This window comes from Haliotis rubra, unplaced genomic scaffold (genome assembly GCF_003918875.1).
Source record: "Haliotis rubra isolate DU_JTF1 unplaced genomic scaffold, ASM391887v1 Scf923, whole genome shotgun sequence".
NCBI lineage: Eukaryota > Metazoa > Mollusca > Gastropoda > Lepetellida > Haliotidae > Haliotis > Haliotis rubra.
Window position 1 is genome coordinate 26,787 of NW_025767661.1, and position 25,380 is coordinate 52,166.

Genomic DNA, 25,380 nt, shown 5'->3' on the forward strand with positions numbered 1-25,380 from the left:
CATTATGAGTAATGCCCAAAGGTTTTACCATTTCAATACTTATGTATCTCTGACTTACATTTCACAAATATCGAGTAAAATTAAAGTATGAGAATACTTTTTGTAAACTAATTTATATACTGAAAACATTAAAAAATAAGTTAAAGGATAAAGTTGGTACTTATCAAACAATCCTCAGAATATTGGTTTTAAATTTTAAAAGTTAAAAAATGTAAATTTTAATGCAACTCTTTAGCATAAATTTAATGACATTCTTAAACTTATTTTCATAGATGTCATGCCAAATTTTGGAGGACAAAAAGCAATGAATTGAATACTGATAAAGACTTTGGTGTTGTTGAATTTCCTCTAAAGATAATATATTAAAAATGAGTCTTCACATTTTTACGTTTTTAGCAAACAACTGACACAACATGTATTTCTGCTGCCACATCACACCCTCTCCATGTAAGGTCATCAACCAGACAAAACTTATCCACTTAAATTTAAGGACCTTAAAATTGAAGTAAAAAGGAATATCTTCCAAATTATATTCAGATCTCTTTATGAACTTGGGCTTGGGCAGAAATGACAGAAATAAGATCAATGCCACAAAATGAAGCTAACAAAGTCTTATCTATAATTTAAAAATACTGAAATAAATAATAATAATGATAATAATTAAAAGGACAAACACACAGTCTAAAATAATCAAACATTAAATTTTCATTTTTTAAAATTTTTGGATAAGACATACACAATTTTGGTATAAAAATATTTTCCTATTTCCGTTATTATCCCTCCAGATGATGTTCCACTCAAGCTATAACTCATCTTTAGATTTGGAATTTCCGCTATATTTTTCTGTGTGTGCTGCGATGTAGCTGGGATGGGACTTCACATGTTTTGCTCCTTGAAATACTAGACGTAGAAATTCATTGACGTCAAAACCATAATTGGTGAATTTAGCATGTGCTCCAAGTGTTGGATGGTGACCCTGGAAAATAACATCATAAAACATCATGTAAAACATCATGTAAAACACCATAGACACACAGCTTTAATAATTCTACTATGACCTGTTTTCCCTTGATACATTATTATTATTATTATTATCATCATAGGATATTTATAGAGCGCATATATAGACCCCAATAGGCAGATCCAGGGGAGGTGGGTACAGGGATGCGCACACCCCTTTTGTCCTGAAATGGGTGAAAATGAACTGTACACCCCCATTTCTCAAAAAGCTGTATCCCCCCCTGGATCCTGTGTCTGCGAAAATTTGAAAATTCAGAAAGACAAAGTCCTATGTATATTTTCAGATTGGCTTCAGTGATCAGATTTATTTTCAAATGATAATAACATATTTTATATACATTGTATAACAATTTTTTCTGTATAATTATAACAAATATATTTTCTGTATAATTAGAACAACATTTTTATATATTTTTTCCCAAGTTTTTTCCTCCAGGCTCCCCCTCCAAATCCAGCTGATACAAAATGGTATAACTTAAATACAGATCATCCAAGTGACCACTGACCTCATCCTCCTGGTCCAGCTTGTCCTTTCTCTCCCAGGTGAGGTATCTGATTCCGCGGAGACGGGCCAAGTCGTAGTAGCAGCTCGGGTCCTCGCAGTTGTAGCTGTCAGACATAGAGAGCGAGTGAGTGAGCTTTTAGCAATATTCCAGCAATATCATGGCAGTTGACACCAGAAATGGCCTTCACACGTTGTGCCCATGTGGGGAATCAAACCTCGGTCTTCAGTGTGACGAGCGAACGCTTTAACTACTAGGCTTAGTCGTACTCAAACTGCACTGCCCCTAGTATATTTGAATTGATCAGTTGTACTCACATTTCGAACACCACCGCCCAGTCAGGTTGGAACAGCAGATGAGTGAGCCCAGCACCATGCATGCCAATGAAGATATCACTGTTATGGGAGATCTGCAGATAAATATGATAATTCATCATACAATGGATAGGGTTCTCGGCAGGATAAGGCCAAAGGATATTTTCAGTATCCTTTGGGGTCATATATGGATATCAATGCAAATTAGAGAGGTCACATGCAACTTTTAGGACTACTTTCACAGTGTAAACAAACATGGCATCATGCCCATCTATTGGCGATTGTGACCGGATTGACGGCCGTGGTTACGATACTGTCATTGCTTTGATCCTAGGCAATTGATGTCTGGTTATGATAGATTGGGTACATTTCGAAGCGAAGATAGAAATTCATAGGCTTACAAAGATACCAGCACCAGTTCCCTGACCAACTGTCAGTGTTAGACGGCACAGGAATCCAGGTGCAGAATGTCACGCGAACAATAAAGTGTATTTGTTGTTCAAAAGTTTAACTGAAGGTTTCTGAAGTTCAACACAATTTTGTTGTTATTTTTCAAGCATAAGCTTAGATTTGTTGCTAACAATACATACAATAAAAACTTACTGGGAACTAGATGACCCCACGCAGTCAACTGAGTGATCAGTAGAAAGAAACACTGTGTCACCGAGCTTATCACGTAACGTATTACTACGCACATATTTGTGACATCATAGATATCTGTGTACATTTCGTGGCAATTGAAATCACATTTTTTTTAAATTATAAAGTAAGAATGACATTGTATGATAAATAGGTTATCACACTCGTGTGTTAATATCCTGCATTAGGAATAGACACTATGTATTTAGCTCGCCAAGTCTCGCTAAATACAATGTTGATTCTTAATGCAGGATATTAACCATCCCAAAACACACTCGCGTGGCAACATTATAAACCTTTCACTCTTTTTTAAGTGTTGATTTTGTTTTATAACCTGACATCCACGATCATACTACGTAAGATCTGATGTTTTACACCCTAACGTCCACGATCATACTACGTAACATCTGATGTTTTACACCCTAACGTCCACGATCATACTACGTAACATCTGATGTTTTACACCCTAACGTCCACGATCATACTACGTAACATCTGATGTTTTACACCCTAACGTCCACGATCATACTACGTAACATCTGATGTTTTACACCCTAACGTCCACAATCATACTACGTAACATCTGATGTTTTACACCCTAACGTCCACGATCATACTACGTAACATCTGATGTTTTACACCCTAACGTCCACGATCATACTACGTAACATCTGATGTTTTACACCCTAACGTCCACGATCATACTACATAACATCTGATGTTTTACACCCTAACCTCCACAATCACACTACGTAACATCTGATGTTTTACACTCAAACAATCATGATAATAACAGGTAACATCTGATATTTTACACCCAAAAAACCCCCACAAAAACAGGTATTGACCGAATTCACCAGTCCATAATTGTTTTCTTATGTAATTACCAAAAAACACTTCTAAACAACACTGCATGTCCATTTAGTCAAGAAAAGTAATTTTATTTTCACTACAAACCAATAACGTTATGTCAACAATACTGTGACGTAAACAATAGAATGACATCATAGCATGATGTCATAGTAACTCAAGTCAATATGACTTTTGGTCGGACCTGGGTTGGAGTCAATATGCTTTTCTGTCAATGGTCACGTGACCACCTCTAGACCAATCAGGTAGCCGGAAAAACATGCTTACATAATAACATGATATACTTCCCCTCTAACATCCATGATCATACTATGTAACATTTGATGTTTCTGCACCCAAACAATCACGATTGTAATAGGTAACATAAGATATTTTACACCCAAACATCCATGATCACACCAAGTAGTTTTTGTCATTGCTGTAACCATGGTGATACTCACCTTCAGCTGGTCTAAAAATGGCATGTCCCTGAAACAGATATAGAAAATATTTATACATTGTTTAAGCACGCAGTCACGAAATCAGTGATATCGAATACAATGTTACCAGACAAACCCTGTAACAAGTAAAAGTGAATGTCCTGACATCTTCACTCACTGTGGACCAACTTTACTGCGAATGTTAGAGAAATCTACAGTACATCAGACTGACTGACTGACTGAGTTTGTTTTTACGCCTCTTTTAGCAATATTCCAGCAATACAGTACATCAGATAGTTTGATAATAAATTTGAGTAACCTGAGGTAACCACATTTCTAACAAACACAAGGGGCGGTGGGGAAGACTAGTGGTTAAAGCATTGGCTCTTCACGCCGAAGACCCGGGTTCGAATCCCCACATGGGTACATTGTGTGAAGCCCATTTCTTGTGTCCCCGGCCGTGAGGTTGCTGGAATATTGCTAAAAGCGGCGTAAAACCAAACTCAGTCAGTCTAACAAACACAGCTAACTTGATTCAACCCGAGTTAACCAGAGTCAACCATGCTAATTTAGAGCAGTACCCAAAATAAGACACAACAAAATGGCCGCCAGAAGGAAAAACACTACAACTATGTGTATTGCCGTAACACACAGACATGAGACATCGTTGTTATTTATTTAACATCGCTACCTTTGTATTATTTCTACTTAAAGCATATTAAACAAAAAGCAAGTTCCAAATAACACATAGAACATCAAACAGATTTGCAAAACCCTTATAAAACTTTCAGATTTTTTTTCTAAAGTATTGATAAAAAAATTCAGATAAATTTCCGTGGCACATATGATACACTTTGTTAATTTTATTCATCAAAATGCTTTCATTCAGTAATTCAAGTCTTAGCTTTGGAAAACTTCGTCAATTGGACTGTTAAAATTCTTGTCATAAACCATATTTATAAGGTCTGTATTCTGACTAATGCCAAATGAAAAATCAAGAGATGTCTTAAGATTTGTAAATCAGTAATTATCTGGAATGAGTTTCACACATAATCTACTACTCCCGAAAATAGTTTAGAAATTAAAGCGAAAAATTTAGCATCAATAGCATTTGAATTAAATCACCAACTAGTTACAAGAACTGAGTGATTTTCAAATCACAATTTAGTATCCATTGACAACAAGCAAATGATGATGAACCAACAAGTACCATATTTGAATGGGGCGGTATGGTAGCCTAGTGGTTAAAGCGTTCGCTCGTCATGCCGAATGCCCGGGTTCGATTCCCCACGTGTACAACTTGTGAAGCCCATTTCTGGAATCCCCCACAGTGATATTGCTGGAATATTGCTAAAAACGGCGTAAAACCATACTCAGACAGTCAGCCATATTTTAATGTTGTTTGGTAAGACGCGATCGGGGATCGAACCCACAGCCTTCTGCTCTCCCGGCGGACGCTCTAACCACTACACCACGGCAGTTCCATCATAATGAAACATGTCAACAATCTGAGACATGTCGTCACGAACATGGTGCAGAGAACGAGTGAGTGAGTGAGTGAGTTTAGTTTACGCAGCACTCAGCAATATTCCAGCTATATGGCGGCGGTCTGTAAATAATCGAGTCTGAACCAGACAATCCAGTGATCAACAGCATGAGCATCGATCTGCACAATTGGGAACCGATGACATGTGTCAACCAAGTCAGCGAGCTTGACCACCCGATCCCGTTAATCGCCTCTTACGACAAGCATGGTTTACTGAAGATCAATATTCTGACCCAGACCTTCACGGGTTGGAGCAGAGATAAGCACTTACTTGTTGAACACAACCAGGTTCACCTCAAATTCTCCAATTGTTTTTAGAGCCGAAACCAGCTGAAACAGATAGACAGCAACCATGAACCTGTTCATGAAAGGTCATCATTTCATCATCATTCTTTCAAATGGAAAACAAAACCTGTTGTCTCATGAATTAGTTTCTTTAACTTGATAATACACATGTTGTTTTTTTATGACGCTCTAGGAAAGGACTAAATGTAAAAGCGTTACAAAATAAACTGTCCATGTTTCCATGTCCATGATGAATATGTGTAGTATGTTTGGTGATCCCTGGATTCTCTGATTTCTCATCTTCCTATATAAAACATGACTAGCCCCCAATCTGACCTTCTTCTCAAAGAAAAGTAGTATTTTTTTACATATACATGCTGTAACTTGTAATGCATACTGTATGCGAAATAGCCACTGGCCCGCTAGCCCATGGCTAGTAAAAATCCAGTCGGGCTATAATCTCCATAGTCACTGGCTAGTGATATTTCATGGGGTCATTTTGTAAATATATCACTCTCTCTCCGACTTGTTAAGTTATAACACACTTTTAAATAATGCAAGGTTATGGCCTGATAAAAATGTTCATCATATTAGCAGCTTTATTGACAAGGTAAATATACAGTGAGTGAGCATGTTTTACGCTGCTTTTTGCAATATTCCAGCAATATCAGGGCAGGGGGCACCAGAAATGGGCTTCGCACATCGTACCTATACTCTATGACCATGATTACTGTGACAGAAGGCAAAAATTGATCTGCTTGCCATTGTACAAAGCAATTTTAGCACCAGGTGATCGTAACTTGCATACCTTAACACTGACTTACGACCACTGTAGTGCTAAGATTGTTTTGTACGATGGCATCCTGGTCGTGAGTGAGTGAGCGAGCGAGCATGCAGCGTTTTGATGCACAAGGTCAAGGTGATTACCTCATCTTGGTTCATGATGTTCCGGTACTTTGTGTTCCGTGCCAGCACAGTCACTCGAACTTTGTCCCTCTGCAATACCAACAGAACACTATGATCACAGAGCACCTAACTCCAACAGAACATGCTCCAGAACCATGATGATGACATTTTACTACTATTGCTCCTTAAGTAATTGCTCCAGGAATTCCCTCACCATTAGGATGTGGCTTTCCATCAAAACTACAGGTCATTCAATAAAATAATAGGTAAAATACATATTCTGTAACAAGGATTTAGTTAGAATTAATGGGAATGTGCTTAATCTGAAAGTAGAATGGACTGATTCTCTCAAACTCCCCATGACAAAATACTGCTGGTTCACGTGAGTGAGCGGGAGAGAGGGAAGGAGTGAACATGGTTTTACGCCGCTTTTAGCAATATTCCAGCAATATGAAGGCAGGGGGCACCAGACCAGAAATGGGCTTCACTCATTGTACCCATTTTTGGAATCGAACCCGGGTCTTCGATGTGATGAGCAACCACTAGGCTACCCCAGTGCCCCGGCTCGCTGGAGCTAGGTGTGATTAATCTTGAAACCACGAAAACCACACAGATGACCCACATGATAAGAACATCAATGAATACATTCAAATTCAGAAATATACATGTACAATGATTTTATTGCTATTTAAAACCCTATCTAAAAAATTTCTGTAGCAATCTCTGCCACACCTGTTGGTACTGGTTTGGTTTAATGCAGCAGTCAACAATTTCCACACTCAATTGAGGCTGGACAACAAACAACAATAAGTGAATGACAACATATTCTAACTCCCATTTAGCCAATTTATTTGACTGAGTTTGGTTTTATGCTGCTTTCAGCAATATTCTCGCAACATCACGGCGGGGGACACCATAAATGGACTTCACACATTTTACCCATGTGGGGATTCGAACCCGGGTCTTCGGCTTGACGAGCCAACGCTTTAACCACTAGGCTACACCACCGCCTGTAGCCAATTTAAGAGCAACAGTGATGGGGATCTTGTATATTAAGAACTATACATTTCTGAAGAAATGGGTGCTTGATCAAAATTGCAGTAAATGAAAAAATTCAGTCTCACCAGCGGTCCCTCCTGAGGGACTTCCAGTCTGTGGATTGTGTGCTGCGAGAATGCGCGGATCAGTCCACTTCCCTCGCAACCATTCACCTGCATCACAAAATGGACTGTTCAAATGAGTTGAATACGGTTTATTTAGACATCACTGAAACACATTTAATTTGCGCAGCATTTTCAATGTCAGAAACAAGCTCCTTTCTTCCATACACCAAGGGAGGCAACCTTGTAGTGAAACAAGCTCCTTTCTCCTTTACATGGAGTCCTGTATTGACGGTCCCTGGGACTCATACTCTTTATTTTCAGGGGTCCTGGACAACAAAATATGGGTCCCAGACACTTAAATATTATTATTAATACTGTTATTGTATTGTGCATCATGATCATCACATTGTTACAGTAATTAAATTGCAAATGATACCATAACCCAGCTAGTAATAAACTCAGTGATAACTCATTGTCACTTGATTGGAATTTTTACAAAAGTATTTGGACTTTTTCTGCGTCCCTGTGGATGCACTAATAAATTTGGTTGCTTCCATTGTCAGTTTTTATGTGTATAGGACGCAGGAATTCGCATCCTGTAAATCCCTGTTTCACCTGTGTTTGAGTTTTTGTCAGCTGTGTAACGCCGCACTAAGCAATATTCCAGCTATATGATGGCATTCTGTGAATAATCGAGTCTTGACTTTACAATCCAGTGATTGACATCATGAGCACCGATCTAACTTGGATATGATGACATGCATCAACTAAGTCAGAGAGCCTGACCGCTTAATCCTATTAGATGGCTCTGACAACAAGCATGGGTTGCTGAAGATCAATTCTTGAACATGATATTAACCATATTTCACCTCACCTCAACTCATCAACGACATACTAATTGCAAATGTGATATTCCTGACATAGCCATGCTATAAAATGAAGAAATATTTTAGATGACCTTTGAACTGAGTCTGAGTATGGTTTTACGCTGCTTTTAGCAATATTCCAGCAATATCACGGCAGGGAACACCAGAAATGGGCTTCACAAGTTGTACCCATGTGGGGAATCGAACCCGGGCCTTCGGCGTGACGAGCGAACGCTTTAACCACTAGGCTACCCCACCGCCCCCCTTTGAACTGAGATGTGATAGGGCTGAAATAAGGCCAAAGCAACATTAAATATTTACTCACAGATGAAATTTGAACAGACTCAGTAGTCATTGGTAAGTCTCACTTACAAATCACATAGGTCACAACTAAAAGAATTCTTGACTGCAAAATGTAGCTAAAGCTCACCAGTGGCATATTGTAGTACAGTCCCAGCCTTATCCGAGCCAGAAAGGAGAAAACAGCTTCCTTAAAACATACCTTTAAATAGAGAAAACACATGCCTTAGATAGAGAGTTAGGTTTACGCCACTGTAACCAATATTCCAACACTATAAAAGCAGGGGACACCAGAAATGGCATTCATTACTGAAACTATGTAAGGAATTGAACCTGGGCCTTTGGTGTGACGAGCAAACACTTTAACTACCAGGCTACCCTGTGATTAAATATCAAACAAACCGAAAGTGGTAGACAACATAAATTTTCAAACTACTCTCAATGTAATCTACAAAATACCAGTGCAATCATTGTTCCAAACTGACAAACAAACTGATTACTTTGATAACTGTTGATAACATTGACAATTCCTGACCAATTGACATGGGTGCCATTGGATCAAACAAGTTTAGCACTAAAATTATCCATGCTGTCTTGTGGGAGTTACGATCACCTTATCGCTAATATCGTTCTGTACAACGGCACACTGGTTTAAAAAGGAGCAGCCAATATTTATCATCCAAAACTGTGTTCCACAGTAGATATCGCTTGTGTGAGATCAAACGATAACTCCTAGGAGATATCGTTTTGACAGTAGATTTTGTACAATGCCCTGACAATGCTATGACGTCATGTACTTGATGACGTCACAATGCTATGACATCGCTGCACTGCAAGTCTAATGGCAGTACCGTTTTCAGAGATGTACATTTTTCATTGAAAATTAATGAAGACTGATTTTGGATGATAAATAGAATCTCACCCTCGTATCTTCTGATATCAAATATATCAACACTCGGCAAGCCTCGGATATTTGTAACTTTATCAACTCGTGTTCATATAATTGATATCAGAAGACACTTGGGTGTGATTCTCTATTTGTTGTCCCAGTTGAATATAATTAATCATCAATAATAATAATACATTAAATGACCAAAGAATACCCTGACTGTCATTTGTTTTGTGAACAGACAGATTCAGAAGGTCCACCTACCCTTTTGCCGTCGTACTGCTGCAGAGGAATAATGGGATAATCTGAAAATACTTTCCACGTGGCGCTGAAGAAGTCGCCATAATGGAAGCCACTCTGAAACAAACGAAAATACAGAGTGAACAAATAATTGAAAATTGAACAATGAAAAAGCAACGCACCAATAAATACAGTAACTGCTTCACTACACAGAGTGCATACACACTGATCTCAAATCTCTTCTCTGCTTTGCATATGTAAGTTCATATTCAGTTTGACTGATTAAGCGAACGAGCGAACTAGAGTTGAGAATTGGTTAAAATCTCATAATTGATGATTGGCTCGTTACTACCGATCAATCATCAAAAATAATTGGTTAGTTCATTTATGAAATTTGTTAATGCACACAAAAATAAGGTAAAAAACAAGTAGTTCTCTTGGGTTTTTTGGCAAAATTTCACATCTTTAAAGGATAACTAGTATGTTAGTAACATAAATTTCTTGGAATCTTTAACATAAATTCAATCGTGACACTTGAAATGAGCTTGTAGTGCTTACGAAATGTAACAGACAAAACCAACCATGTGAAAAATATTGTTAATGAAAACAAGTGTTCCAGAATTGTTTGCGTTATATATGAAAATTGTGATCGATTGCTTGGTCATTTAGTCACCAAGACCAATCTTCGATTATTTCAATTAATCGGACCACCACTAGAGCGAACACTTTAACCACTAGGCTATCCCACCGCCCCCGAGTATTTAGAAGCTGGACCCTAGTTTTATAAAGTAATCTCAGTGGTCGGATCCATTTACCATGTTTACAGCTTCATCAAACTGCATGCCAGAAGGGCCTGCTGAAATATTAAAGTACTAGCCCGAGAACAAATCTGTTGGACCCTGCAGACCGATGTCTATTTTGAACTATAAAACTTGTGTAGCCAGATTATTCAGGAGAGCAGTGTTAACACACAATAAGTGACTGTATGTTACTTGTATAGAGCAACAGAGTACTGGCAATATAATCTGACCCATACTTGTCGTAAGAGGCGACTAACAGGACCACATGGTCAGGCTCGCTGACTTGGTTGACACATGTCATGGCATCCCGATGGCGTTAGACGATGCTCATGATGTCAAGTTACAGACCTCTGTCACAGAGGTGGAGAATTGCTGAGTGCTTTGTTATAAAACCAGTGATCCGGGTTAGAAATGGTTGTCAGAAATGGTTATCATGCTTGTAAACAATAACAATGAGGATCGGGTGGTCAGGTTCACTCTGTTGACACTCATCATCGTCTCTCAATTGCGCAGATTGATGCTCATGATGTTGATCACTGGATTGTCTGGTCCAGATGCGATTATTTACAGATCGCAGCCATATAACTGGAATATTGCAATAAACAACAAACAAACAAACAATGTCTCTCCACAACAAACAAACAATGTCTCTCCACAACAAACAAACAATGTCTCTCCACAACAAACAAACAATGTCTCTCCACAACAAACAAACAATGTCTTTCCACAACAAACAAACAATGTCTCTCCACAACAAACAAACAATGTCTCTCCACAACAAACAAACAATGTCTCTCCAACAATGTCTCTCCACAACAAACAAACAATGTCTTTCCACAACAAACAAACAATGTCTTTCCACAACAAACAAACAATGTCTCTCCACAACAAACAAACAATGTCTCTCCACAACAAACAAACAATGTCTCTCCACAACAAACAAACAATGTCTCTCCAACAATGTCTCTCCACAACAAACAAACAATGTCTCTCCACAACAAACAAACAATGTCTCTCCACAACAAACACTGCTTAACTTAGCCTGATTTGTGACTGCACACGAGGCCACATGCAACCAAAGTAGCATGCAACTGGTGACGTGTCTACTCACGGTGTCCCACATGATGATGTTGATATCGGTGGAGAAGGAGTTGTTGAAGTGTTGGCTGAGGTAAAGGTTCACGTAGTCGCAGAAATGATGGAACATATTCACTCCTGAAAACAATTCATCAAAACATCCATGTATCATGGATATGTGATGGACACAAGCTCTCATGTATACTTAACAACAAAAGCAGTGTCACCATATCAATTTATTGATAACTAAAATTCTGTACCATCAACAGCGACACCAATTTCGTTTGTTTAGATTAGTTCAAGATCAGAGGACTAGGAGAAACCTTCTTTTACTAGTCTTTATTATATGTAGCTAGTCCTGCTTCATTTTGTGTCAGTTTTAATCGGGTGGTGAGTGCCCCAACACACACACACACACACACACCAACTGACATTCTCTATGACATAACAAGAGAGCATTTGCACGAGGAAAAAACCCCCAAAACAGACCACAGATTCCCCTTCCCTCCAATGTTTAACTTCAAGCCAGAAGTAAAGCAGGAGACTGTAGTACCATGTTCAAACCAGCTGTTCAGTCTGTGCCAAATGTTTTGGAGTGTTAAGTGATAGCTTGATTGAGAAACTTGACACTGAATCATTTTTAAATAAAGAAGACTTACAATCTGTTAATTGAAGGTTCAAGGCTGATGTGTGTATTTTTGCTTTGGTGACAAATATTGGTTACCAACAATCATGAGTGTGGATTTAGGCTAATACTCTGTTGTTTGAGTGACCAGAGGCAGATTAATCAGAAACGGGATCACAGCCTGTGACCATTATTAACCATTTTTTGTCTGTCATACCAATGAAGACTGCACAGAAATACCCAAGGGTTTCTGGACCAAGGGAGATAACTCACCAGCATCCAGCTTGATGAGGTAGGTTGGTTTTTCGATGATGATGTCACATTCTCCTGAGGTCAAAGGTTGTGACTCTAATGATGTGAAGTGTTCAACCTCTGCATACCTGGAACACGACACATGGGATGGAAATAATTAATTACACTCTGTACATGTAATTTTACTTTTCTTAAAAAAGTTTCTTATCAGTTTAGCAGGTTTAAGATGTTGTGGAGTAGTCGATTAGTTAAAGCATTTGATGTCCCAAGTTGGGTTCAATGTGTGAATAATTGTTCTAATATCTTGGGACTGTAATATTGTGGGAATATTAATGAAACCTGAATAATACCAAACATAACCTATATAATATGGTATTCACATAACTAATTATGTCTTTTCTCTTAGTACTCACATACAAAATGGACATCGTGGTAGGGTAAATGGTCATAAAAAAAATTGCATTCATTCTAAAAGTAAAACAGCTATGAAAATGACTGAAAAATGATATATCCAAAAATGAAGAATAATGACTTTTAAGTTTCACTCCATCACAGCACATAAAGATCAAACATTGGTTAGAAAATAAAGTTAGCAAAAATGAATACAAATGCTTTCTTAAATTCATTTTAACCATGTTAATGGCAAGTTTATTTTGAATCAAGTAATATCAGTTTCCATCTCACCATGACTGCAGAGGACTCTTGTGGTCACCCTGCCTGGCTAGAGAGGCCTTGTCCAGCGTACAGTGACCTCCAATCTTCCCGTCCTCCAAGAGATCCTCACGGTACCTGGAAACACACAACAGTGCCATCACCTATAGACACAGTTCACTAACTACCAGAAACATATGGTGAGGTGAGGTGAGGTGAAATTGGGTTTAACGTCGTGCTTGAGAATATTTGACTCATATGACGACGTGCATGCGTGTGTATGTGTATGTGCGGCTGCTTGTACTAGCCCAGACTTAGGCTGGTTTTATAGTGCTAGCCCACTGACATACCACGCCGCAGTGAAGCATAAATAGACACATTATACTGACTCCGAGCCGGCCTTGTTGTATCCATTAATGCCGAGCGCCAGGCAGGGACCAACAAGTACCATATTTTAACGTCTTTTGGTATGACACGGTCAGGGATCGAACTCGCGACCTTCCGCTCTCCGGGTGGACGCTCTAACCACTACACCACGGAGGCGGTCAGAAACATATGGAACTCTAGGGCTGGGATGAATATAAATTTACAACTTGTGTACCCGACTCCCTTACACTACCCACTGTAAGTCTCCATAGTTGGGTGCATTTATGATCGGAACTTAATATACTCATGGAAATAAATAAGGGAACACATGAAAGTACAAGTGTTCCTTTATTCATTCCCACAATTTTACCCACAGTGCAATACATACCTTGTGAAGAAACCAGGAAAAGAATAAAGGAACACTTGTACTTTCATGTGTTCCCTTATTAGTTTCTATGAGTATATTTCAACTTGGGAATCGACATGTAAATTTGGTCACAAGTGCTCCATACAAGTTTCAGAGGGCTGCTATGTAACAACATCAGTGAAATATTTACAAAGCACTGGCACATTAGGGATCCCTAAGCATACGTCAAAAACAACACTTTTTCAAACAATAATTTATTATTATTTATTATATAATATTTGTGTAGCGCCAATATCCAGCTCAGCTCAGCTGCTCAAAGGGGATCAGTTGGGGATCATACAACTACTGCAGCCATTGAGGCGCACCAAGTTAATGTGGCTTTCCCATCCTTATGAGGTACCCATTCACAGCTGGGTGGACTGGGACACATAGTCACAGTACTTTGTCCAAGTTTACTGCACGTTGCTGTACTCACAACAAGCACATATTGATGTGGCCACCATCTGGTCATTTACCAAAGGATTCGTGGGTTCTGTTAAGTGCACAGGGTTATGTACTGTACACTAGGGGCTGTGACAACACTGAAAGAATCTGCACACAAAGTTGACACCAAGGTTTTTACTTCCGTTCACAGGTGGGCTCAGCACCTCAAGCTCGCTGGATCTCTAGCCTGGCGCCTTAGAACTCTAGCCTACCGCAACACCTGACTACCATTTATAACTTTGTGTCATCATTCTAATTCATAAGGCCATAACATATCTCCTTCTTATAGCTTTCGATATCATATCCTCAGTCCATAGATTAGGTTCTATTTCTGGTTTTGTCTCAACTGTCCTTGTCTAAGTGGCTGGTCATTTACTAACAGCATGACATAGGTGAGGGGGGCCAAGAAGCCCCTCCCCCATCATGACTCCCCTCAATAAAATTTGACCCCAACTTCTCTTTCACTGTTATTTTTTTCTCAGAAACTCACATTTGTGTTTAAGTGTGTTCTAGTTTTATTATACATCACAAAAAATGTTACTTCCTGATTAATTTTGATGATTTGTTTAAAGAGTGGTCCATCATTTCAAAACCGATTCCCTCTCCACCAAACCAGTAGTGATAGACAGTTGTGTTAGTCCTGAGATTCTGTGATTAAAGGCACAATGTCACACATTTTCGATAATATTATGGCCTATATTATATATATTGGGGGCATATGTACTCACTTTAGCTTCCTACTGATGCAATAAAAGACATATTATCCCTTACGAGTTACCTGAAATAAGTAATTGAAACTTCGAGGTGAACATCATCCAAACACATCACACTTGCCGAACTGGTTTCATTCACAAGTTGTGTGCAGAATATTTGTAAAGAGCACTCCAAGGGACATAACTCTATGGGATTTGCTTGAAATAATGCTCGGCCAGTTGAGGGCATGAGAGTCGATTTAATGCAACGTTGCATTAATTCATTCGAACATTTTAATTTAATATTGTAATGCAAATACGTTATTTTTAGGGGAATAAATAAGATGATAGCTTCCCTGAGAGCTGATAGTTAGTATTATTGAGAGAAATGCATTACTTGTTTTTAGAGAAGTGTGGTGTGACTTTGTGCTTTTAATTCTGACCTGTTGTTGCTCTGCTTCATGTTGGCCCTGCGGAAGTCCAGGTAGAGGTTGGTGACGTGACAGTACCGCATGTGGTCCACGCAGCGCAGCGAGGAGTCGTCCTGTACAACATGGACAGTCAGTAATCTCCAGACAGAATACATTAAATTCCTTTGAAAACACTAACAATAATCTGCTTGTTACTCTTTAATGATCCCTCAGTGGGAGAATATGTCCCTTGCAAAATGTTGCACCTGTGCTGGTCTTAAGGGTTGACCAAATGGACTGGATGATCACACCTGGTGACTTGGTTGTTATGTAATGTACCATTGCACATGCTGGCATGGTTCATTGCTCAAAAACCAGTGAAAATCCGGGTTAGAATTGGTCTTCAGTAACCCATGCTTGTCGTAAGAGGCGACTAACGGGATCGGGTGGTCAGGCTCACTGGCTTGGTTGACATGTCATTGGTTCCCAATTGCGTAGATCGATGGTCATGCTGTTGATCACCGGATTGTCCACCCACTCACTCACTCACTATGCCACTCACTGAAGCTTCCAATATATCACAATACATATCGGAATATGGGTATCAGAATCACTATATATTGCAATACAATTTATTTGCCAAAACACAGCCCTAGTGATGTCACGCTTTTGTTGTTGCTGTCGACTCTGAGTGAGAATTTCTGAGCATGCATTTTGGGAAGTAAACGTGTTGCAAGTCAAGGTCATGAAGCAGAAGTATAGAGAAATTCATATCAACCATTATCTGGTTTAACTTAGAGAAATCAACAGAACCTTTTGACTCTGGAAGCAGAATTAACAGATGACTTGCTTCTCCATGATTGTAAGTGAATATGGTTTTACCCCGCTATTTGCAATATTCCAGTAATGTTACGGCAGGGGGCACCAGAAATGGGCTTCACAGGTACTGCTTCACACACTGAACCCATTCTCCATGATTGTGACAGAAGCCAAAAAATGATCTGCGTGCCATTGTACAAAGCGATCTTAGCGCCAGGTGATCGTAACATGCACATCTTAACACTGACTTATGGCAGTCTTAGTGCTACGGTTGTTTTGTACAACTGCACCATGGGCGGATCCAGGAATTTTGAAATGGGGTTGGGGGGTGTCAGGATTTTCGAAGCCCCTGAACCCAAACCCCCACCCCCCTTTTTCAAAAGGGGGGGTTCGAACCCCCTGAAACCTGAATATGTTAAGAGTGAAACAAACACAAAGAACTTAATTAAGCACGCCCTGTATTTTTGCAATGATAGGTTTTCAACATGAACATAAAACTTCTTGTGGTGACCACGATGGAAAAACATGAGTTTTTCTGACCCATATGATCCTTTGACTCATAAAAAAGGACAAAATGATTGCAATCCATGTTGATTTTATGATGATAATTGCTCATCTGAAAAATAAACCCACTGATTTTCATACAAAACTATGTCTGTACAAGTATGGCCCTGGAATGTTTAATGTTGAATTTATTGGTGAATGTGAACATTCAAAATGTCATTTTGCGTGTCTTACATGATTTAAGATCAATACCGAGGTAACCTCCATGTGACTGTATGACAGCCAGCACTCTCCTCATCATACCCCCTGTCAGCCTCCTGATCTTCTTCGGCCTACGCCATTCCTCGTGTAAAGCAGCTTCCAATTGGGCCAGGTTCTGTACAGGAGGATCCTTTTGTTGCACACGACGACCAATCATGTCCCAGATATTTTCCAAAGGGTTAAGATCAGGGCTCATTCAATCGTGAGATATGTCAGGGGGTGCTTAACTAAGTTCTTTCTGTATAGATGTTTTAGTGAGCCAATATGGGGAATAAATTGTATTTTATCTTGATCACCAAATGCTTACTTTGTGAGTAGGCTTGCAGTAGTACTTGAATTCACTGTGCCTCTCCTTCACCAAGCCAAAGTCAGCCTGCTTCCAGAATATCTCCAGGTTGGTCTCTTCATTGCTTATCCTTCTGGAGAGCATCATATATATCATTAGTATGTTATGGATATTATCTAAAGACTTGAGATAGATAGAGAATCTCACCAGTGTCTATTGATATCAAAATATATCACCACGAGTTGATAAAGTTACAAATATCTGAGGCTTGCCGAGGATATTTTTACTTCTATCAACGAGTGTTGATATATTTGATATCAGAAGACACGAGTTTGAGATTCTATATATCATCAAAAATCACTCTTCATTAGTTTTCAATGAAAAATGTACATCTATGAACACGGTACTGCCATTTGCAGTACAGCGAAGTCATAGAATTGTGACATCATCAAGTTCATGACCTCATAGCATTGTCAGGGCATTGTGCAAAATCTACTGTCAAAACAATATAATAATAATAGTAATAGTCCGTTTATATTGCGCTCATATCCAGGCACATTGCCTGCTCACGGTGCTACGAACATTACTCCTAGGAGATATCGTTTGATCTCACACAAGCAATATCTCCTGTGGAACACACAGTTTTGGATGATAAATCAGTATATCATGTGCATTGACTTGAGACCATGTATTGCATATAGAGACTTGAGGCTTGGCAGTACATGGAAAAGGGTAGTATATCATATGTCTACCATAGAGATACTTGAAACAGAATATTATGTGTGTAACAGAAACACCTAAAACAGGGCGGTATATCATGTATATCGTAGAAACACTTTAAACAGGGCAGTATATCATGTATATCATAGAAATACTTTAAACAGGGCAGTATATCATGTATATCATCGAAACACTTTAAACAGGGCAGTATATTATGTATATCGTAGAAACACTTTAAACAGGGCAGTATATCATGTATATCATAGAAACACTTGAAACAGGGCAGTATATCATGTATATCGTAGAAACACTTTAAACTGGGCAATGCATCATGTATTTCACATGAACAAGAAACAGATGCTGTATGTAATTTAACTTATGTTGACTTCAACAATCTGAAACACAATTTTGTTTATGCATATCGTTTCTGACAAAATAAATTTGTTTTTAAAAACTCCATGCCCACGCCATTGTTAAATTGTCAGACTGTCCCTTGCATATTTCATTACAGCCTTATCATACTAATCATATGCCGCAGCATGTTCTAATTTGACGGATACATATTATTGTTACCATGGTTACTCACCTCTCCTTGCTGTTGCAGTGCGGCATGCTCATCCTCTGTTTCTCGGGACATGATTTCTCGTAACCCCAGCAACGCTTTGATTGGGTTTCATTCTGAAAAATGGAAAGAGTGACTCGAGTTGAAAGTTGTAAGTATATAAAATTAATTTGGTCTCAAACACTGACATTTCTTAACCTTGTTACCCAGAAATCCAGAGGGTGTACGGATTAGATGCACTGACTGGATGTTAGGGCTGCTCAATATAACCAGTTTACCAGTATTTACCGGTTCAGACATGAAAACGATATGTATTGCGATACGCTGATTGAAACCGGTATTTTGACATGCATTCGGAAAACTTCGTAACACTCAGAAATCTTCGGATATGTCCTTGTTTCAATTGTACCAAATATTATTCACATTTTTATTTTATCATGATTAAAAGTTGTTATTAAAGCTTAATCAAGCATAGTGATGTTGTTGTGTTTTTGCTTTATTAATCAAGCATTAACTCGATTATAAGTAGTTTTTTGTTTAAAAATACTTCATGCAATATACTGCAATACATGCTTTCGCATCGCAATATGAAAATTCTCTGCAATACCCACCCCTACTGGATGTACTGCCTTGGTGTGTGACTAGTTTTGTGTACTTCAGTGTTGATCAAAACTGACAGCTTCCCTTCCCACTTCAGATACAGTACAGAGGACAAGACTTTCATCACGTTAATGCTAAGGTTTACAGGGGTTGAAAAATACCATTGCCCGATGCCTGGGTCAAGTGGAATTCTCTGGTCGGTCAAGTTAATATCAACATTAAACTTTACCGTGGTACAGTAGTGCCAAACTATGGAATGTTTTGACATATGTATTTTGATGATGAAATAAAAAAGCAATTGTCTGTTGTTTATAATTGATAAAGATTATTTGCAAAAGAAACCAAATTGTTAATTGTGGTCAAGTGAAATTAATATTTGGTCAAGTGGATTTTGAAAGTTTACTGGACCTGTGACCCCTGGTTTACAATATCACAGGTACTGTTTAAATAGCATAATAGTGAGTGAGTATGGTTTTACGCCGCTTTTAGCAATATTCCAGCAATATCACGGCGGGGGACACCAGAAATGGGCTTCACACATTGTAGCCATGTGGGGAATCGAACCCGGGTCTAGGCTACCTCACCGCCCCTTAGCATAATAGTGTTAAAGAACCCCTGAAACTAATTTTTTTTAGCAATTTTGATATAACTAAATTTTGAATTGTTTTCAATAAATCTTTGCTAGCCAAGGGCTCTTAGATTGAGACGGTGGGGTAGCCTAGTGGTTAAAGCGTTTGCCAGTCACGCCGAAGACCTGAGTTTGATTCCCCACATAGGTACAATGTGTGATGACCATTTCTGGTGTCCCCCATCGTGATATTGCTGGAGTATTGCTTAAAGCAGCGTAGGGGCGGTGGGGTAACCTAGTGGTTAAAGCATTGCTCATCACGACGAAGACTCGGGTTCGAATCCCCACATGGGTACAATGTGTGAAGCCCATTTCTGGTGTCCCCCGTCGTGATGTTGCTGGAATATTGCTAAAAGCGGCGTAAAACCAAACTCAGTCAGTAAAGCAGCTTAAAAACAGACTCACTCTCTTTGGAACCCTTAAGAAATTCCTGCATGATTGTGTTAAACAAATCATTGCTGCACTTATCATCCATACCTTGTAAGGACATGCATCATCATCTTGGCACTTCTGTTTGATGTCAGGATTGTTCCTGAAGAAGTAAGGCACATGCTCCTGGGGGAGTCTCAGGTCCCCCCAGTCAGTGGCGCCACCTACTGTCACCAGTACTGCTGCAAACACCACCAGGGGAAGTAACTGAGTATGCCTGCATTTTCCCAGCATTCTGTGGACATAGATGAAACATTCATGTCAAACTGCATATTAACTTCAAAAAATTATTTTGAAAAAATAAGATTCAATGATGATGTCTATCAGATTTTGATACCAGTGACTGTGAGGCAATCTTATAGCTGACAATGAATATCCAGATTTGAATAGGTGTTCAGTGACCATTGCTTGTCGAACTAATGGGATTGGGTGGTCAGTCTTGCTGACTTCATCGATACATTTCATCATATCCCAGTTGTGTAGATGAGTGAGTGAGTGAGTTTAGTTTTACGCCGCTTTTAGCAATATTCCAGCAATATCACGAAGGGGGACACCAGAAATGGGCTTCACACAATGTGCCCATGTGGGGAATCGAACCCGGGCCTTCGGCATGATGAGCGAACCCCTTAACCACTAGGCTACCCCACCACCCTGTGTAGATGAAGTCCATCAGGTCAGTCACTGGATTGTCTGGTTCAGATTCGACTACTTTCAACTGCCATCACACAGCTGGAGTAGTGCTGAGAGTAGCATTAAACAAAAAAAACAATCATATATTTTAAAGTTCAATATTAACATATTTAATGGGTGAATGATTGTTGTTTTATGGCACAGTCCGCGTGTGTGTGCTGAATCAGCAATATTACAACCATAACACAGCAGCATTGACCAATCTGAACTTGTGTTACATACTAAGTTGAATTAGAATACAACACAAGTTGTAGCCTTTAGGACTGCAACGATTCACCCAGACCTCGATTCAATTAAATTTTCGATATTGGACCCTCGATTCGATCATTTTCGATTCGACTCTTCATACAAGTAAAAATATTAGATTTCATTTAACTCTCATGTCTGCTTTTCTGGCGTGAAATCCATTGTCAACTTGGCGATGTCTACTAACAACAATTCTCTTTGGATGATTAACCCGGCGTCAACCAATCACGTTTCGCTTTATTTCAGTGCTTGAAACTGCTCGGGTTGGAGTCAAAATTACGTTCTGGTTGTGTGGAATTAATTTAAATAGGTATTCAAATATCGAATCGAAATAGTGATAATGGTTATCGAAAATCAAAACTAAGGTGTCACATTTGATTTTCGATGAATTGAACCAAATCGTTGCAGCCCTAGTTGGGACATGACATGTGTCAATCAAGTCAGCGAGCCAGACCACCCATCCTGTTACTCGCCTCTTACGACAAGCATGGGTTACTGAAGATCAGTTCTAACCAGGATCTTCACAGGGTAATGCTGTCTCCACAGATGCTGTCAGCCATAATTTTATAGAGTTCCATGATGTTTCTCGCACACAATATAGAATCGTGAAAAGCCCCCACCTACCCCCCGATATGAGTTTGAAAGGTTTTTAGGTTATAACAAGTTTGTTTGCTTTCCCTTATGTTCCTCCATAACATTTTGTCAAAAAGTTTTAAAAACATAAAGAATATTATTAAAAGCCCATTTCTGGTGTCCCCCCCCATGATATTGCCAAAGGCGGCGTAAAACCAAACTCACTCACTGACTAGTACATCCTCGCACATCTGATCTCTCCCTCATACACATAGCAGTGTCCGTCCAATATTAAAATATATTTGACATAGCATTATCCTCATAAACATCTGAAAAATGGACAACTTTGCAAGGAAACCATGGTTTGAGAATACCATGCACTACTGGGACATAGATAACTTTCCTAACATGCTACTATATTTTGGCTTCATCATTTAATGAAGTCATGATAGATTAATGATTTTTTTTTTTAAATTGTCATAGATTTCAATGCACAAAGTGTAAATTTTGGGCAAAATATTGTCATACTTCTGCAATCATAAAACTTGATTAATTGTTAATTACATATATCTACTGCTAAGCCAAATATGTTATTCTGAATTCTCTCACCGACTTTTCATGTAAGTAGAGACCACGTAATAAACTTTTTTTGTGGTCTCTGGTGTAAGCTTGGTTACAATTTATGTGTTAACCTAAACCTTTTTAACATCTGTTCAGAAAATTTTCAGATATTACTAGCTAACACAGCTGTATGTTATGTCTCATGTTAAGACACTTAATCTGTTTTATGCTTAATGACAATTCAGTTTGAATGACTTGACATTAGGTTTGAACATATTGCAATTTCAAAGAAATCTGGATCCATAAAAAGCTAAACTTGCTTATGTAAATACCTCTCCAGGTAATGTGTTGAAACAGCTGGTTAGTACACATAGATCATGTAGATAGTGCTACGATATATGTTAACTTTTGTACTTTTGTTTCAACCTAAAAAAAATTAACTGCTGAAACAATTATTTTTCAAAACAATAATATAAAAATTCTAACTCGCTAGACCTGTCGAATCTCCTCTCTCTCAGAGATAGATAGAAAAGACCCGAACTGGCATGCAAATCTCTCTCTCTCTCTCTCTCTCTCTCTCTCTCTCTCTCTCTCTCTCTCTCTCTCTCTCTCTCTCTCTCTCTCTCTCTCTCTCTCTCTCTCTCTCTCTCTCTCTCTCTCTCTCTCTCTCTCTCTCCATATAACACATAGTAACTTCTTAGAGCGGACAAAATGTCACTGATTACACTGTACATATAGTGGCTTCGTACGTACATTTCATTTGAGTATCGATCACCAATCATCACAAGAGCAGATCACTTTCACAAAACACCATGACAACATGTACAGAATACACATAAGCTGTCAAAAACAAGTGCACAAACACCGTGCACAGATGCAGTGCAGAGATCTTGCACACTGTGACATGTAAACACCTTTGTTGTGGGTGCCCTCATGCCCCGTCGTCTATCCACGTTACTTCCTGGTATGCGCAATATTTATGCGCAGTAAACGCCCAAACGCGCGATCGTCACAACAAACCTTTATATTAAAGCGCGGTTCGATCCTGCTTATCGCGAAGCTTTTTTTGAAAGCATTTTCCCTTCGTTATATACGGGATAGGCTACTTTCGATATATAAATGGTAGATTATGTTTGCTACATGCAGAGAAGATTGTGTTCGTTTTATGTATATCTAGTGAGTTTGAGTGAGTAAGTTTTAGTTTTCTCCGCTTTTAGCAATATTCCAGCAATATCACAGTTGAGGACACCAGAAATGGGATTCAAACATTGTACCCATGTGGGGAATCGAACCCGGGTTGTGGGCATGACGAGCGAACGCTTTAACCACTGGGCTACCCCACCGCCCCTCGTTTTATATAGAGTAGACTGTGTTCGTTATACAGGCTGTGCAGAATAGACTGTTCGTTATACCCAGAGTAAGCTATACTCGTTATGTACACGATATACTGTGTTCGTTATATGCAGGGTAGACTGTGTTCGTTATTTGCAGGGTAGACTGTGAGTGAGTTTAGTTTTACGCCGCACTCAGCAATATTCCAGCTATATGGCGGCGGTCTGTAAACAATTGAGTCTGGACCAGACAATCCAGTGACCAACAGCATGAGCATCGATCTGCGCAATTGGGAACGGATGACATGTGTCAGCCAAGTCAGCGAGCCTGACCAACCGATTCCGTTAGTCGCTTCTTACGACAAGCATGGATCAATATTCTAACCCGGACCTTCACGGGTCAGGGTAGACTGTATTCGTTATATGCAGGGTAGATTGTGTTCGTTATATGCAGGGTAGATTGTGTTCGTTATAACCACGGTAGACTGTGTTCGTTATATGCAGGGTAGACTGTGTTCGTTATATGCAGGGTAGACTGTGTTCGTTATATGCAGGGTACACTGTGTTCGTTATATACAGAGTAGACTGCGTTCGATACATACAGAATACATAGGTAGTTCGTTACATACCTGACACCAACAACTGCCTCTGGGATTCACCTGTTTGAAGTGTGGGTATTACCTGCATGCCTGTTAGGCTCGCTGAAAGGGCACTACGATCAAACAAGCTGAAATTTTATACCCCGGTACAGTACGTGGTTAAACATTCGGCATGTTGACAAATACAGGCTCACTGGGAACATCCTCAGGTGGGCCGGCCGACGAGGAAATGTACAGATAGCACAACCGTTCACAACCGCTGCATAGGGATGAAGAGGTCGGAGATGAGAGTAGGGCTTGCGTGATCAGTTGAATTTACACGACCCCCTCCAAAAATAAAATACAAAATGATAATCCTAAAAGGTAATAATGTGGGTATGTCAGTTTGATACCGCATTTTCAGTAATATTCCAGCAATATCACGTCGAAGGACCCCATTTTTTAAAAATGTTTTATTCACGTGATTTTGTATGGTTCCAGAAATGTTTTAGAAACATTTTCAAATGATAAGCAAATGTTTTCAAAATATGTTTTATTCACGTGAATTTGTATGGTTCCAGAAACGTTTTTAAAACGTAAACCACTAAAACAAAACGTAGTTTTACAGTTAACAGTGTACATAATATGTCTGTTAATCCCAGACTGTTCATCTGTAATGATCCGGGTTAGAACGGTATTCAGCAATCCTTGCTGGTCACAGGTGAGGTGAAATTGGGTTTAACGTCGTGCTTGAGAATATTTCGCTCATATGACGACGTGCATGCGTGTGTATGTGTGTGCGGCTGCTTGTACTAGCCCAGACTTAAGCTGGTTTTATAGTGCTAGCCCACTGAGATACCATGCCGCAGTGAAGCATGAATACCCCACTCAGACACATTATACTGACTCCGAGCCGACCAGTCCTTGTAGTACCCATTAATGCCGAGCGCCAGGCAGGGACCAACAAGT

At 39.2% G+C, this 25,380-nt stretch overlaps 1 protein-coding gene across 2 annotated transcripts; it reads right to left on the bottom strand.

Moving 5' to 3' along the window:
- Positions 1–263: 263 nt before the first annotated feature.
- LOC124264435 (EGF domain-specific O-linked N-acetylglucosamine transferase-like) lies at positions 264–23,473 on the bottom strand. 2 transcript variants are annotated; one of them, XM_046699180.1, is made up of 17 exons: positions 23,417–23,473; positions 20,481–20,667; positions 18,800–18,891; positions 17,515–17,626; positions 15,657–15,757; positions 13,339–13,443; positions 12,676–12,782; positions 11,812–11,915; positions 9,925–10,017; positions 8,902–8,973; positions 7,627–7,713; positions 6,524–6,592; positions 5,583–5,641; positions 3,787–3,814; positions 1,841–1,932; positions 1,527–1,629; positions 264–976 (listed from the first exon to the last, which is right to left on the bottom strand). In XM_046699180.1, the coding sequence occupies exons 2-17, from the start codon at positions 20,664–20,666 to the stop codon at positions 803–805; spliced, it is 1,584 nt and encodes a 527-aa protein (XP_046555136.1). In that variant the 5' UTR covers position 20,667; positions 23,417–23,473; the 3' UTR covers positions 264–802. The 2 variants fall into 2 exon arrangements, with proteins under 2 accessions (XP_046555136.1, XP_046555135.1); XM_046699179.1 differs by having other exon boundaries at positions 23,256–23,440.
- Positions 23,474–25,380: the final 1,907 nt, after the last annotated feature.

Coding starts and splice junctions, on each gene's coding strand:
- LOC124264435 (XM_046699179.1), bottom strand. CDS start 23,284: ATGATTGGTGATCGATACTCAAATGAAAT. Junction 12,783..13,338: donor AAGAGTCCTCTGCAGTCATG/GTGAGATGGAAA, acceptor GTCGTGTTCCAG/GTATGCAGAGGTTGAACACT. Junction 8,974..9,924: donor AGCAGTACGACGGCAAAAGG/GTAGGTGGACCT, acceptor CTCTATTTAAAG/GTATGTTTTAAGGAAGCTGT.